Raw genomic sequence first — 17,637 nt, forward strand, 5'->3', positions numbered from 1 at the left:
TTGTTAGAGAGTTTAAAAGAGTTAGAATGAAGTTTTAGAAGCATAGAATGAGAGTAAAAGATAGAGTTAGAAGGTATGCTGGGCACAGCTCGCTTCAGCGCCATCTTGAGAAGTCTGGAGGCTAGTAATTTTTAACTTGGACATTTTGCTTAAAATGTCTCTTCAGATAAAAACAAAGGTGCTTACCCTATGCTAAACTTTCTATATAAACTTCACCTCCAAATATTTAGTGCCTCAAAACTGTGCAACTATCCCCACGCCTGTGTTGGAAACTCTTAAGGCCTTTTTGTTTTTGGTTCAGTCTACCTGGCCCCTTGTGTTCCAAAACACAGGATTTGATGGTATGTCTAGAGTTGTGCCTGAAGTTTGGGATAACGCTGAAATCGCTGGTTAAAGTTTAAAGTTGATTTATTAATGACACAAATAGGCCTACATTAACACTGCAATGAAGTTACTGTGAAAATCCCTTAGTTGCCACAGTCTGGCGCCTGTTCGGGAGAATTTAGCATGGCCAATGCACCTAACCAGCACGTCTTTCAAACTGTGGGAGGAAACTAGAGCACATGGAAGAAACCCATGCAATCATGGGGAGAATATGCAGACTCCACACAGACAGTGACCAAGTGGGAATTGAACCTGGGTCCCTGGTGCTGTGAGGCAGTAGTGCTAACCACTGTGCCACCGTGCCATCACTGTTATAGCAATGAGTGAAGGGTTCACATCTTTGAGAGCCATTTAGAAGTGTAGAAAGAGAGAGATGGAGTTTGGGAATGCTGGGGTCCAATAGCAGGAGATTCAGCCACCGATGGGGTGGTGGGACATGCACTGGAGAGAGGAGAGTGAGAGTTGGACTATAGAGCTCCCCGAATTCGGAAACTGTGACTTAACACAATAGCTACGAAACCTCATTACTTGATGTAATGATATTTCCTTAGGAAAAAGTAGCAAAAGAATCTGAGCATTTGCATTGCTACAGTTCAAGTAGTATTTATTTGTAAGTGGAAGGCATTATCAGTTTCACTGGCTGTCAGCTGGATGTTTGATGGAACCATTTATATCGGTAAGGTAGCAATCTCTTGGTATGATGCCACTGAGCGTTCATGCACTAGCGATCAGTCACACAGTGTGGGATGATCACAAGTTTGAATCTGACTCTTATTAGTTTCCATCCGTGAACTTGAACCCCACTCCAGAAATGTTAGCACAACAAGCTCGGCTGTCCGAAAGAAAGTTGGGCAGCTCCAACTGAGCAGAGTGAAGATGTTAAGTAGAGAGCATCTCAAGTGGATGTAAGAGACCATGCTACTATTCCCAAAAAACAAAATGGCAACATGGCAACAGCATGGGCAGTTTAGCCCCTCGAACCTATTTGGATATCCAGTGAGATCATGGATCATCGGTGACCTAATTCCATACACCTGCCATTAAAGCATCAACAGTGGAGTTCTCCCTAAGTGCCGTGGCCAATATTTATCCACTAAAGTACATCAAAGTACAGATGAACTGAAATAAAAACAGAAAGTGCTAGAAAAATTCAGCAGGTCTGACAGCACCTGTGGAGCGAGCAGAGTTAAAGGCCGGGAGTTTCCAGCTGTTCACGGCAACGAGAACTTCCAGTCTTGCCAACGGTGCATCCCGCCACGGGTTTTCCAGCGGTCAGGGGTGTATTCAACAAGAAACCCCGTTGACAATGGAGGAACCAGAAGATCCCACTGTCAGCCAATGGCAAGCCGTCTCTGCTGCAATGAAACACGCGACGGATTGCGTGGAAAATCCCGCCCAATGTTTCAAATTCAATATAACTCTTCTTCCGAACTCTTTCAGTGGTTCAGGTTTGGGGACTATAAGGTGGGAGGCTGTGGAGGGAAGATCGCCAGAGGAGATGAGGTCAGTGATAGTCCTGGAAACAATGGCTTGATGTTTGATGGTAAGGTCGCACGTAGTCCAGAGGGAGGTAGGAGGAAGTGTCTGAGAGTTGGCGCTCTGTCTCTGCCAGCTAGAGATTGGGACACCAAACAACAACAGCACCAGCCTTGCCAGCAGCTTTGACAGCGCAATCAGGGTTAGTGAGAATGGAGTGCCGCAAGTTCAGAGGGAGACTGGTTAGACTGGGTGAGGGGGGTGGGGGTGGGGGGGGGGGGGGGGGAGCGGCAGGTGGCCGCTGTCACGCTAACAATTCTCAGTGAAAAGATCAAGAGTGAGCAAGAGGCCGGAGGGAGGGGCCCGGGTAGAGGGAAAATTCTGGAATCAGGTGAAAGGGTCCGTTGAGCGAGGGAGAGAAGAGGACTGCTGCCTGAAGGTCCAAGGACGGAGCCAAAGGTGATGGAGAAAGAATGAACATTGTGCTTAGCCTGAAATTAATTGAGGTGGGGGGGGAGGGGTAAGGAGACTCAGATTGTCCAGCATCAGAGGGGAATGTCCGATGGAAGAGTGAATACATTACGAGAGCTGGGACTAGGAGAAGGGATGGGACTGAACGAAAGGGAAGGAAGGATCCCGAGGGGCATTGGCACCCGTAAGTTGTTGCAGCTTGTGCTCCTGAATGCGTGAAAGGCACAGATAATGTTCCTTGTTAAAGTGTCAGATCAGATGAAGAATGATATTAAACTGTGGGCCAGGAGAGCTTTGAGATAGGGTGAGACGGTGCTGATAGAAGGGCTGAGTGTGTACACATGGTGGCCAAAGGCACCGAGTGTGGAACTTCAGATGCGGCGAGAACAGTCCGAGGAATGTTGTACGTATTGGAGATGCCCAGAATCCTGGGTGGATTTGAATAAGAAGGATTGGACTCCAGTTGGAATCAATGTGGGGTAAGTTGGAACTGCAGCTAGTCACCGAGGAAGGAGAGTGGGTAAACACCGTATCCAGTACCAGGAGGGAAATGGAAAGCAATGAAGGTGAACATGGTGTAAGAAACTAAACAGAGTGAGGAGAGCAGGACTCCTTCCTGGATGAGAAGTGACAGTGAATTAAACACAAAAATAAAAGCAAAATTCTGCAGGTGCTGAAGATCTGAAATAAAAACGGAAAGTGCTGGAAAAACTCTGCAGCTTTGGCAGCACCTGTGGAGAGAGAAACAGAGTTAACACTTTGAGTCCGTACGATTTTTCCGAAGAGAAGTTACAGGGTAGAGTTGAGCTGGCCATTGTTGCGTGTGGGACTGGCTGCGGTGTTTCCCACATTACAACAGTGACTGCACTTCACATTTTGGGATGGCCCGAGGTCACTAAAGATGCTATTTAAATGCAAGTTATTTTGCAAGGTGTCCTTTAAAAGGGAAGCAGGAGGAAAACTGCAGGGAGTGGGCAGGGGAGGTCGGGGGGGGGGGGGGGGGGGGGGTGTAAAGTAAAAGTATTCATGAAGAGCTATCTTGAAAAAATCCAACAGGACCAGAACTCTTTACCTGAAGGACAGAGGAAGTTAGTTTTTATTTTGTTTGTTCCTGGGATGTTCCTTAGCAAGGCCAGCATTTGTTACTCTTGAGAATGCTTGCTACGCCTTTCTTTTATATATTTGTTCATGGGAGGTGGGTGTCATTGGCTGGGCCAACATTTATTGCCCATCCCTGAGGGCATTTAAGAGTCAACCACATTGCTGTGGGTCTGGAGTCACATGGAGGCCAGACCAGGTAAGGACGGCAGATTTCTTTCCCTAAAGGATATTAGTGAACCAGATGGGTTTTACAACAATTGTCAATGGTTTCATGTCACCATTAGACTTTTAATTCTGGGGCAGCACAGCGGTTAGCACTGCTGCCTCACAGCGCCAGGGACCCGGACTCAATTCCCAGATTGGGTGACTGTCTGTGTGGAGTTTGCATGTTCTCCCCGTGTCTGCGTGGGTTTCCTCCGGGTGCTCCGATTTCCTCCCACAGTCTAAAGTGCGGGTTACGTAAATTGGCCCTAAGTGTCAGGGGGACGAGCTAGGGTGAATGCATGGGGTTATGGGGATAGGGCCTGGGTGGGATTGTGGTCAGTGCACACTCGATGGGCCGAATGGCCTCCTTCTGTACTGTAGAGATTCTATTCTTTGATTATTTTTAAAATTCATATTTCACCATTTGCCATCGTGTGATTCGCACCTGGGTCCCTGGAGCAGTACTCTGGGTTTCTGTATTATTAGTCCAGTGACAATACCACAAAGCCACTGCCTTCCTTTAAGAGAAGAGTTCAGAGTAAATCATATTGCTGTGGGTCTGGAGTTATATGTACGACAGACTGGGTAAGGGTGGCAGATCAGAGGAACAAATTGAGGGGCATCTGACCTGTGGATAAAAGAGCAGTGTATATTCTTTGAGATACTGGTTGTCCTTCATTCCCTTTCGCATTCTCTTCTAATAATCTGAACTTCTAGACATGTTATTGTCTGTCTCAAGATAATGAACAATTTTTTTCACATTGGTTTCAGTACGGAGAGCAGTTCATTTCCTTGCTGTCCGGAGTGTATAGTTGGACATATTCCGGCACTTTCCATTTCAACCATCATCCTTCTTGTTTATTTTGGCTCCATCATGCAGAATGTTCTGTACAGCTGTAAAGTGCAATGTTTGTAGCGTCAGTTTGAAGGCAACAGGATGTGTCTTTTCGTGCTTGAGAGTCACTGGGAAATGGGCTCAAGGATCCTGTTTTGACAGTTTAAAGACAGGCTGTGTATCTATGACAGTGTGCGCAATGTAGGTTATGACATTGGTGAGATAAAACAGGCAGGAGAGAGAAAGAAAAGTAGGAGCAGTCAGAATTCGCCAAGCACCATAGCACATGCTACAGACCGAGGAGTGTGTTCTTCCATAGAATCCCTGCAGTGCTGAAGGAGGCCATTCAGCCCATCGAGTCTGCACCGACTTTCCAAAAGGACATCTTACCCAGGCCCAACTCCCACCCCATATCCATAACCCTGCACATTTACCCTGCTAATCCGGTGACAATTTAGCAGGCCACTTAACCTGCACATCTCTGGGCAGTGGGAGGAAACCGGAGCACCCGGAGGAAACCCACACTGACACAGGGAGAACGTGCAGACTCCACACAGACAGTGACCCAAGGCCAGAATCGAACCCTGGTCCCTGGCGCTGTGAGGCAGCAGTGCTAACCACGGTGCCGCCGTGCCATCTTCTCACTGCTGTATTGACTTTAGAAAACAGCAATACTTTAAATTTAAAAATGAACCTTTTGGAAGGAGCAAAGGTCTGTCGCGGTGCAGCTATCCAGTACAGACATGTAAAGATAAAAATAAAATCCCCCGTTGGTAGAGATTTTGACTTTGCGTGACTCGATGGGCTGAAGGGCCTGTTCTGCACTGTAGTATTCTGTGATTCTGTGATTCTGATGGTGTGAAATGTATGTTTGTGGATCAGAACACAGGTTTCCATCTCTCCCAGCTTTCCTTCCTTCGCAGGAGAGGCTGACGACTTGAGATCACGCGTTTTACCCGTCAGTGTTAAAACCTCCCCATGTTCTCTTTCTATCTCCCATCACTGCTTCTGCTGGAAAAACGCCCCGATTCCTTCTGGAATTCTCCAGAGCGACCGAGCTTCACTGGCACTTCCTGAGCACAAGTTCACTCATCTCTTTACGAAGTAATTGAATCCAAACTTCTCTGTTTCAAGCTGCAGCCATTGGTTGCAGCAATTGTGATTCCTATTTTGAGGGAACAGACTGGAAAGAAACTATTAGGTCTGGAGATCGTATCCAGCCTGGCGGAGTCCTTCATACCTTGTATAGTGCTAGCTACAACTTGCTTTTGACAAAAGAACCAATTAATCTTGTTTTAAAGATCATCATTTTGGGTAAGAGTGGACCACTGCGATATGTAGTCCAACTATCCATAGTCTACTGTTGATGCATTTCTAATAGCTCTAAATCCCAATTGTTACCAAGAAGCTGACTGGTTCCCCCTTTTTAGTAACAGCATTGAATCAACGGATTAGTTGTCCCTGGGGGTGGGTGGAACTGACTAGACCAGCAATTACCCTTGGGAAATGAATGCTGTAATTCTCAAATAATAACAGGGAATATTTGCAATTCGCTGCAGACCCACCTCCACCTGCACCAACTGGCGATAAAACTGACCGGAGACAAGATTCCCAACCAAAATATTAATCCGTCTTCCTTCTCCGAATGCTAGCAGGCTTGCTGCGCACTCCCAGCAGTTTCTGCTATTATTTAATTTTGACCCTTTATTTTTCTCACATAATTGTTTCTTTTTCATTCGGTTTCTATGATCTCCCTCCTCCAGCTTCTTCCATCAGAGATAATTCACTGGAGTCACTGCAGGTGTTGCACTAATCGCTCTGCATCGCTTGCTGGCTGAAGATTAATATAATTTATTGCAGTTTATTGACTTTTTTTTCCCCCCCATTTATCCAGCCCCTCGACTGAGAATGAGTCTAAATGGTGAAGTGGATGCTTTCTTCCAGATGGTGCCAGTATTCAGTCTGCCACAAGCATGCCTACAAACCTACTCTGCTGTGCTTGTGACAAATTCTTCGTAAATTAGTACAGGAAAAGAACATTCATGTAAATTTTAAGTGTGACCATAAGATGTAGGAACAGAAGTAGACCATTCGGCCCATCGAGTCTGCCCTGTCATTCAATGAGATCATGACTGATCTGATAATCCTCCACTTTACTTTCCCACCTTATTTCCATAACCCTCAATTGCCTTATTGATTAATAATCTGTCTGTCTCAGCCTTGAACATACTTAATGACCCAGCCTCCACAGTAAAGAATTCCATAGATTCACTACCCTCTGAGAGAAGAAATTCCTCCTCATCTTTGTCCTAAATGGGTGACCCATTACTCTGAGTGGGCTGTATGAAGGTGCGTGGTGCTGGAATGTTATAGTTCACTCAGGGAATCCAAGTTGCTGTGGCAAATACACTGTTTACATGCATGTTGTAGTCTGGATCAATGGATAGTGATGGTAGAGGTTCTCATGTGCTTACCATCCTGACCAGGAATTGCTCCCATTCTTACCAGCCGCCATTGGCAGGTGTTGGAAGGATTTGCAGATTGACACTCAACCTGTTTGGCCACATTATGAACATTATTTGGCTGTCAAGTCGTGCAGTTGACTTGGGCACCAGAGTGGCACTGCTGCCTCACAGCTCCAGGGACCTGGGTTCGAATCCTGGCTTGGGTCACTGTCTGTGTGGAGTCTGCACATTCTCCCCGTGTCTGCGTGGATTTCCTCCGGGTGCTCCGGTTTCCTCCCACAGTCCAAAGATGTGCAGGTTAGGTTGATTGGCAATGCTAAATTGCCCCTTAGTGTCCCGGGATGTTTAGGTTAGCGGGATTAGCGGGGTAAATGTGCGGGGTTGTGGGGATAGGGCCTGGGGTGGGATGGTCATCGGTGCAGACCCGATGGGCTGATTGGCCTCCTTCTGCACTGTAGGGTTTCTATGGTTTCTATGGAAACCCGACCTTGTGACTCAGAGGCTGGGATGCTGCCCACTGTGCCACAGGACTCCATAAAAGTGCATGGAATCATTCAATTCGGACATGAGAAAGTTAGAGCACACTTGATGTGTGACTTCAGTAGTTGAGCGTAACGAGAAGGAAGGGAAAGTTGAATATCAGCAATATCAGAGTCATCTACTTTCACTTCTGTAAACCTGGGTTTAGATTCATAACAGAGTTAATGAGCCATTGAGTAACGGTGAAAACTATAACTAATTCCAGTACTTTAATTCTCAAACTGACAGACCATGGGTTGTAAGATCTTCAGAGAGTTGGACAAAGAAGAAAGCTTTGTATTCCAAAGAATACACTAAGGTCCAAAGATTGAAAAAAACCACTTGTCTTCAGTAATCAATTGGCCAAATGTAATATGTCAGCCAAATATAACATGTCAGCAAAATGAATGAGCTGAGCTTTGTTCCAGAATTGCAATGAATATTCACTCCAGCATCCTGGAATATTCAGTTGCGCCCTTGTCCTGAATGAAAACATAGAGAAATTACTTTTCATGATGATTATTTTTAGTTGCTTCTCTGCCATGCGCAGACAATGCTCCTGTTTAGAATTTCGCTTCGGTTCTAATCGAGCTTGTGACCCTTGCGATTTAATCTGAAAAGACAAATTGTCGATTGCAATAATTGGAAAGGAAGTTCTGGTTTTTAGGAGGTAAATTAGAAGACAAGAGTCAATACCTCATTGAGTGATCCAGTCTCCACAGTGATACTGAGTACCAAGGAATCCGTGTTTCCAGAATGAAAAAGGGGAAAATGAAGTTCCCACTTTCTGCGGAATTGTTCCTTCATTGAGGCAGTATTGAGTTTTGAAAGTCCCTTTTAATCTGCTGAGGCGCACAAGTTTCATTGTGCAACATAGGTTGATGCAAGTAACTTGGCTATGGTGCAGGCTATGGTGCAAGGTTATTGTAGACAAATATCACACAGACTGATATTAGAAATCCTTAAATAATTATCCATGGTAAGATTGCTATTGTAAGATTCATTCTTTTTTTAATTGATAGATTTCCATTTTTCTTCTTCCATAAGTCTCTCCTGTGTTCAGGTGATCTCTCTCTAAAAAGGCCGGACCATTTGGCCGACCCCAGCCTTTATTCAGCAGCAAGGATGAGGTTGTGCCAGTGTTTGTGCTGGAAGGTCTCCCTCCCCTTGATTCGCCTTGTGTCGAATGCAGCAACTTTGGCAGTGTAATAACTCAACTGAGGCAAAAATCCCGTCCCCAAGTTACTTTATTTACACCATACATCTGTACACAGCCAGCTCTCCAGTAGCTTCCTGCTGAATGCAGGTTGGGAGTCTGACACACCTGCTTTAAATAGGGAGCGTGAAGCTCCCTGACTTAACCATCAATTAAGACTCATCAGGTAGTTCATACTCTAGCAATGTTCCCTGGCTCCAACCCAATCCTGGGTCATTTTCCCAGATGCAGGATACTGGGGGTGGAAAGGGTGGAAAGTTTGACCCTGTTGATTGTTTAATAAGGCCTATAGTCGGAGGCCAGCTTTTCAGGCAGACGTGGAGGCCTTCCCTGTCCTTCTGACTTCAGCGGCAGCCGGGATAACCCTTTCACAATGATGGACCGGCTGTAAAGTGTAGTACAGCTACTGGACCCCTATCTGGTGTCCCAAAATCCAGAAGGATCTAAAAACTTGGTCCTGTCCTGGAACTGCAATCCCCATCAGGCATTGCTGTCTGTCATATCCAGGTCACGATGCACTGATTCCCTGCTCCTTGTACTGTACGGTTTGGAAATAGTCCTTATTCTTATGGTGGCTATACAGGAATTGCATGAAGCTCCAAATTAATGCTTTGTTTTTTTGTGCAAGTGAAGGACCAAAAAACCAGAATACCCACATATTCGGCACAGATCCAGTCCCGAGCTTCCCGGACACAGGGCCAGTCCCTCTATTGGGATGTTCTGGGTTGGGAGGGTTAATGTGTGGGATTAGAGAAACAGTATCACCCACATGGTGATGTAAGAGAAAGTCACATGATTAAGGAGGCAAATGCTCATGATACTTGTAACCTTGTACACATGCAAATAGTTATGTCCTGACAATAAATCAATCCGTCTTTCTGCCTCTGCAACTATTCCTTCACCAGTAAAAACTAACATGCAACACAAAGGGCCTTTTCTGTTTTAAAGTTATGGGAGAGATGGAGCTTCCAGCTTGGGGTGCCCTGTCCTTCACTTACCTTGGAAGACCAGCTTCTTTGGTGTTGGAGGGTATCCTATAGGCCCTCCAGCTTCAAGAGCCAGTTCCCCCCACCCCCCCGCCGCCCAGAGCACCCCAGCCCCTCTCACAAAGATGGTGATAATATGTCCTCTTGAACTAATTGTTCTCCACACAGTATGGGCTTCTGATTCCCATTTGGGCCTGACAGTGAGGTGCTGAAGCCTTGGGGTGGGGGTGGGAGTCTGCGGGGGGCAGAAAATCTCGTCCTCTATCTCCTCACGGCAACGTGATTAAAATCACCAACTCATACCATCCAGGGCAAACAGGCATTAACCTCAGTGGACACTGTTTGCCTGAACCAGATCCGCACAGTTCTCCCACCCTTCAGTCTTCTTGAAGTCCTTACAGAGAATATGGTTAGAATTTAGAATCCTCTGTCACAAATCTTCCTTCAAACAGAGCCCTTAACGATCTTCCAGAGTGAATAGATTCTTTCCTGAAAAAGATGAATATTCATAGAATCATAGGATCCGTACATTGCAAAAGGAGGCCATTCAGCCCATCGAGTCTGCACCAACTCTTATTTATTAGTCACAAGTAAGGCTTACCTTAACACTGCAATGAAGTTACTGTGAAATTCCCCTAGTGGCCACACTCCGGCGACTGTTCGGGTCAATGCACCTAATCTTCAACAGAGGATCCCAATGCAGGCCCTCTCTGATAACCCCACATATTTACCCCGTTAATCCCCATAAACCATACATCTTGGGACACTAAGGGACAATTTAGCATGGCCAATTAAAGGGCACAGACCAAGTAAATTGTTTGGAGAATAATACTGAGGTGGTCGTGATGGGCTGAATGGCCTCCTTCCATACTGTAACAACTTGTGGGTTTTTGTGTCACAGTATATACTCAGAGACAACCAGGCAATGCACAGATTCAATTGTTCAGCTGCCCTATGGGTATTCTGTGAAATATCATCTTACTAATGTTGCTGAGAGGGACTTTCTGATCCCATTTCTGGTTCTAAGGAAGTCATTTTAAAATAATGTGGAACAATTATAATGTTTGCATTTTTCAGGAAGTTTCATTTACATTACAAATAGGATGGGAAGTCAGTTGTTTTGCTAAGCAGCTTGTTCTGACTGAGAAAGTAACTATTGGAAAGATGATTGGTGACCCCATCCCCTCCTCCACCCACATTCAGGGCGATGAAGAAACGTTCCAGCTGAATTATTTGCCTCGAGTTCCTGTTAAACTCACAGAAACGTTTTCGGAGCACACATCTGGGAGGCAAGGAGTGATTTACTGGTTAGGCGGTCAGTGCACAATTTGTGGGGTCTGCTCAGGAGATTATCTCTGTAACACTTACCCAAAAACTCACCAGATCAAAAGGCCGCTGACTTGATATGACATGGGGTCATTGCGGCACCAAAGGAGGCCATTCAGCCCAGTGAGTCCTAGAATCCCTACAGTGCAAAAGGAGGCCATTCGGCCCATCGAGTCTGCACCGACCACAATCCCACCCAGGCCCTATTCCTGTAAACCCCACACAATTACCCTGCCAATTCCTCTGACACTAAGGAGCAATTTAGCACGGCCAATCAACCTAACCAGCGCATCTTTGGAGTATGGGAGGAAACCGGAGCACCCGGAGAAAACCCACGCAGACATGGGGAGAACGTGCAAACTCCACACAGACAGTGACCCAAGGTCGGAATTGAACCTGGGTCCCTGGCGCTGTGATGCAACAACACCAACCACTGTGCCACCTTGCGGCTCTCTGCAGAGCAGTTGGATAAATGGCATCCTCCCCCCCCCTTCCCCCGGCTCTATCCCCATAGCCCAGTTCATTTATTTCCCACATCCAGTTTCCTTGCAAAATCACTGATTGGTTCCCCTTCCAACACCCTCATAAGCAGCGAGTTCCAGGTTATTACCACTCGCTGGGTGAAAATATTCTTTCTTACATTCACCCCCGCTCGCCCTCCCTCTGCCATCTCTTGCCCCCAAACCTTCAATCTGTGTCTCCTTGGACCATCAATTAGTGGAACAAGATTGTGAATGGCTTGGAGAAGCTTGCCCGTTTTACAAGCAAATTTGTCAATGGGCCAGATTCTCCGACCTCGCCAGCGGCTAGGATTCCCCGGTCCCGCTGCAGTGAATGGAGTTTTGTCTGAGCATCAAATTCTCCGTTCTGGCTGGCAGTGGCTGTGTGACTGTCTGGAGAGGGTGGCACGGTGGCACAGTGCTTAGCACTGCTGCCTCACAGTGCCAGAAACCCGGGTTCGATTCCTGGCTTTGGTCACTGTCTGTGTGGAGTCTGCACCGTCTCCCCATGTATGGGTGGGTTTCCTCCGGGTGCTCCAGTTTCCTCCCACATCCGAAAGACGTGCTGGTTAGGTGCATTGGCCATGCTAAATTCTCCCTCAGTGTCCCCGAACAGGCACCGGAGCGTGGCAACTCGGGGATTTTCACAGCGACTTCATTGCAGTGTGAATGTAAGCCTACTTGTGACACTAATAAATAAACTTTAAAAACAAAATTGTCAATGGACCGGATTCTCTGACCTCGCCCGCGGCTGGGATTCTCAGTGAATGGGGTTTTGTCTGAGCGCCAAATTCTCCATTCTCGCCGACAGTGGCTGCATGAATGACTGGAGAACTCTGGCCAATATTTTCACTATTGTCGATCTTCACAAGTGCCTAACGACCAAAAGTCTAGCTGCATTATTCGCCATTTCACTTCTAAAAATGTGATGCTCACATTTGAACTCATGGTGTGAAGAAGCTGCAGTTCAAACAAAAAACTGGAGCCTCCAAGATTCACATCTTAAAAGTTTTGTTATGTTTAAAACAAGTTCTTTTATCTCAATATCTGCAGATTGACACGGTTTATGCTTGGGGTCCGAGAGCTTGCACACTTGTATTTCACAATACGTTTTCATCACTGCTGTCGGTCTCATGGTGGTAGCTGTCTCAGAGGACATTTGAACAAAGAACCTTTGTTATGATCAAAGGATTCAGGCACATTCCGATAAATTTTCCAACAAACGTCAAGTGTGATCCAAAGAAATCTATCACAGTGCTTTGTGGATTTGTGTTTGATTTTAATGCTTCAATTTAAACTATGTCTCGTGTTACAACCCAGGTGAGAAGGGGTGAGCTGGCGTTCCTCTGTGTTTAAGTTTCTTTTTACATGAAGATATGCCTTTTCTAAATCAGCATGTACTTAACTGTTTAAGCTGTGAGCCGTAAGGAGCCAATTAAAGAAAGAGTGTGGTGGCGCAGTGGTTAGCACCGATTCCCGGCTTGGGTCACTGTCTGTGCGGAGTTTGCACATTCTCCCTGTGCCTGCGTGGGTTTGCTCCCGTTTCCTCCCACAGTCCAAAGAAAGTGTGGGTTAGGTTGATTGTCCAAGCTAAATTGACTCTAGTTTCAGGGGAATTAGCAGAGTAAATATGTGGGGTTACGGGGATAGGGTGGGATTGTTGTCATTGCAGGCCTGCTGGGCCAAATAACCTCCTTCTGTACTGTACGGATTCTATGTAATTAACCATTAAACCCAAGAGAAATAATAAAAATGTGAGGTTTGGTTTGAGAAGCCAATTTCACCAGAAACCTACCAATAAACCGAGATCTTGGAATAATTGCAACATCTTCTACAACTGACCACATTCAAGAAAATAGCTATCCTAAATTGGACTTGAGGCATAGATTTTAAATATTGCGGTCAATTTAAGATAGCTGGTTTCTTGGATATGGTCAGTTGTAGAAGATGTTGCAATTATTACAAAATCTCTGTTTATTGGTAGGTTCCTGGTGAAATTGGCTTCTCAAACCGGGCAACACACTTATTCCAAAAGAGAAAGAGTGTCAGAGAGCAGCCGCCAGCCTGTTTCCTCGGCTGAACACTCTCTAGACACCGCCTGGATCACTCGCAATCTCTCTCTGGTGGCTGGGCAGCCTTACCTTGAAATACTTCACCCACTGTGTACTTCCACAAGGTTTCGGGTGTGTCTGGCTGTGGAAGCCATCGTTTCAATATCCAGTACTTTGCATTTTTAATGTCTCTTCTTTAGACAGTTAAGAGTTTCAATGGGGATCTGAATTGTAAGAAATATCTCTCTTCATAGTCCCCTGAGGGTGATTTCTCACCTTCACCTTGGAATGTGGCTTTGCATTTTTGACCAGCTTGCTCCATCTCCATTCAAAGTGCAAAATTTCCAGCCAGTTAAAAGTTTAACAATCATACATACCCTTATGCCACTAGACTTCTGTCTCAAGATATTGCAGAGGCTACATTTCGCAGAACATCATTTTTTATTTTTCAAAACCATTTCATTTGGTGAATTTTTGAAACGCAGGTTTGGAAATAGATTTTGAAATGCCCTTTGCTGAACCAAATGATTATTTTTGGTTCCAGAACAATTGTTTCATAAACACGTTTAAAGGGCACAGCCAGAGTTCCTCGCTCAGGTCAGTGTTGTGCTAAAAAGACAACTGTCCCCACAGAAAGCAGTGCATCGCTGGGCAAGGGAACCGATTGCCTGTGACAGCGTGAGGTGATTTGCCTCTGCTTGCCGTCATGGCTTGCTTCTGTTTGGTGGAAGTGATGGGTAAGAGTGTCCAAGAGGTTTGAGCTTTTGTCGTTTTGATATGGAGTGAGTAAATGCTGTTCTTTTTCATTTTTCAGGAACCATGCGGCCAGTTAGAAGAAACTTTTACGATCCCTCTTCTGCCCCGGGAAAAGGGATAGTTTGGGAATGGGAAAACGACAGCTGCTCCTGGACTCCGTACGATATGGATATTTGTATAACCATTCAGAATGCATACGAGAAGCAGCACCCTTGGTTGGACCTGACTTCTTTAGGATTCTGTTACATTATTGACTTCAACAGTATGTGTCAGATGAACAGACAGACCCAGCGGAAACGTCGATTGCGCCGACGTATGGACCTGGCCTATCCGTTGACTATGGGTTCTATCCCTAAATCACAGTCTTGGCCTGTCGGCACACAATCGGGGCAGCCATGTAGCTGCCAGCAGTGTGTCCTGGTCAACAGCACAAGGGCAGCCTCCAACGCCATCTTGGCGTCACAGCGACGGAAAATCTATTCTGCCACCAACGGGACTCTTACTGTGCGTCAGAGTAACTCCTACAACGGCGCCGCCCTGTGGTCGACTGCGAGCACGGCCGGGATCACCCCTCCAAAGTCTGAGCAGGCTCGTTCCCCAACTACAACTCAACTCTCTCCCATCTCCCAGAGCCAGAGCGCTACCACGGCCACCCCAATACCCGGCCAGAACAACCTGAACAGACCAGGCACCCAAAGATCAGCGGTCGTCAGCACAAGGGCTTCGATTCCTCCTGGGTAAGTACAAATAATAGACAAATCAGTAATATTCACGTGAAGCTATTGGAAGCAAGCTCCCTAAGGGAAACGAACGACTGTAAGCAGGGTTTGCATTGAAGAGAGATATTGGTATAGGTGAAAAAGGAAACAGCCAGATGGCCCTGTCTCCGTCAATGGCCATGATGTGGAGATACCAGCCTTGGACTGCGGTGAGCACAGTAAGAAGTCTCACAGCACCAGGTTAAAGTCCAACAGGTTTATTTGGCAGCACGAGCTTTCGGAGCGCTGTTCCTTCATCGGGTGAGGTCACCTGATGAAGGACCAGCCTCCGAAAGCTCTTGATCCCAAATAAACCTGTTGGACTTTAACCTGGTGTTGTGAGACTACTTACTGTTCTATAGATGGCAGGTGACGTTAAATAAGTACAGTAATATTGTGTGTTCACAGCACATTCGAGTCATTTGGTGCCACGCAATGAATTGCTGTCGTTTTAACAGTGAATTACAGGTCCACAACAGTGTGATGGGGAATAGCCTGGTTAAGAGGGTATAGAAATGAATCTTTTCAATTCGGCACGCTGCCGCTTTTTCAGCTCCTCATCCTCAGCTCTCATTCACTAATTTCTGGCCAATTTCAAAAGGTCTGAGATGAATATAGTTGCACCTCCCGGCACTTTGAGTAAGTAACCTTGATAATAAAATGCTAGGAACATTTGATTTGGAGTGACGAATGATTCGAATGAATTGCACTTTGATGTGCTTCATTGGGAATCTGGGGATCTGGATTTTTTTCCGGAGTGCCCTGAGGTCAGATTTATTTTTGGCGATCTTCTGACTTTATGGCCAACGCCAAAAACACTTTGAACCTGTAGTCTCGGGGGCGGTGGGGTGGAGGGGAGGGGTGCAAGCTAAGTCAAGGCTGTGCTGTGAAGGATTAAAATTAGATTTACTCTGCTGTAGAGGAGATAAAGGAGAGCTGCCACAGGGTGTATGATGGACTAATACCTGAGGAAGTCTGATCCTGGAATCCTGTGAGTGAATCGCTCTCTTTCATCTTTCTGACCCAAGCAAATAGAAGCTGCACCAAGGGAGGTTTAATGACCCTTAGAAGCACCATAGCTTTGTAGCCAATAAGTCAGAGACTCAGTGCAGCTCAGGGATTGGTGTCTTTACCCATATAACTATGATTTGATTTTGATTTGATTTATTATTGCCACATGTATTAGTGTACAGTGAAAAGTATTGTTTCCTATGCACCATACAGACAAAGCATACAATTCATAGGGAAGGAAAGGAGAGAGTGCAGAATGTAGTGTTACAGTCATAGCTAGGGTGTAGAGAAAGATCAAGTTAATGCGAGGTAGGTCCATTCAAAAGTCTGACGGCAGCAGGGAAGAAGCTGTTCTTGAGTCGGTTGATACGTGACCTCAGACTTTTGTATCTTTTTCTCGATGGAAGAAGGTGGAAGAGGGAATGTCCGGAGTGCATGGGGCCCTTAATTATGCTGGCTGCTTTGCCGAGGCAGCGGGAAGTGTGGACAGAGTCAATGGATGGGAGGCTGGTTTGCCTGATGGACTGGGCTAAGGGCATCAGGTTAGACCCAGGATTGGGTGCTTTTACCCACGGCCTCTGGAGAGGGAGATTCACTTTTTAAGTTGTGCTTTTCTCCTCCCCTACTGTAACACCGTCACTTGGGGATGCTTTTAGCACAATACAGGTGCTATATAAATGCACATTTGTTATGTTTAAGAGGGAGTGTTGCAGACAGCTGGCAGCGAACTGTTTGGGTCCTCGAATGTTTGACACAGTAGGTCGTTCAGCCTCTGTGTAGAACATGATCAGCTGATATTGCTGCATATGAAAACGTACTAATAAAATCAGAAACAAGAAAGCTGACGAGGCAGCGGAGGAAGTGTCAGTGACTTGATCGTTTCAGTCAACTGATAGAAAGAAGATTTAAAGAAGTTCACAAAACACAGGATGTCTGGATAGCTGAAAGTGGGAAACTTGTTTTATTCATCATGGGATGTGGGCATCACTGACAAGGCCAAAATAGATTGCCCATAATGTCCCTAGAGAATGTGGTGGTGAACTGCCTTCTTGCAGTCCCTGTGGTGTAAGTACATCCACAATGCTGTTGGAGAGGGAACTCCAGGAATTTGATCTACTGACAGTGAAGGAACGGTGATATATTTCCAAGTCAGGACGGTGCATGGTTTGAAGGGGAATGTACAGGTGATGGGTGTTCCTGTGCATCTGCTGCCTCTGTCCTGCTAGGTGGTAAAGGTAAAGGGAGAACAGATATCCACTCCATCTGACGAAGGGGCAGCGCTCCGAAAGCTTATGGTATTTGCTACCAAATAAACCTGTTGGACTTTAACCTGGTGTTGTGAGACTTCTTACTGTGCTCACCCCAGTCCAACGCCGGCATCTCCACATGGTGGTAAAGGTATCAGGTTTGGAAAGTGCTGTCGAAGGAGTTGCTCACAGTGCATCTTTTATATGTTACACACTGCAGCCACAGTACACCAGTGGTGGGGGGAGTAAATGTGTGTGAATGGGATGTCAATCAAGCGGGGCTGCTTTGTTCTGGATGGTGTTGAGCTTCTTGAGTGTTGCTGGAGCTGCA

General features: G+C 46.1%; 1 protein-coding gene across 1 annotated transcript in view; it reads left to right on the top strand.

The window, feature by feature from the left end:
- The window catches only part of LOC144502966 (E3 ubiquitin-protein ligase DTX1-like), a 294,712-nt gene that overhangs the window by 123,302 nt on the left and 153,773 nt on the right, over window positions 1-17,637 (top strand). The window contains exon 2 of the mRNA XM_078227415.1: window positions 14,349-15,027. Coding sequence (XP_078083541.1) covers window positions 14,349-15,027 — 679 coding nt within the window. The remainder of the gene's footprint in view (window positions 1-14,348; window positions 15,028-17,637) is intronic.

The sequence above is a fragment of the Mustelus asterias genome, chromosome 13, assembly GCF_964213995.1.
Source record: "Mustelus asterias chromosome 13, sMusAst1.hap1.1, whole genome shotgun sequence".
NCBI classification, from domain to species: Eukaryota; Metazoa; Chordata; class Chondrichthyes; order Carcharhiniformes; family Triakidae; genus Mustelus; species Mustelus asterias.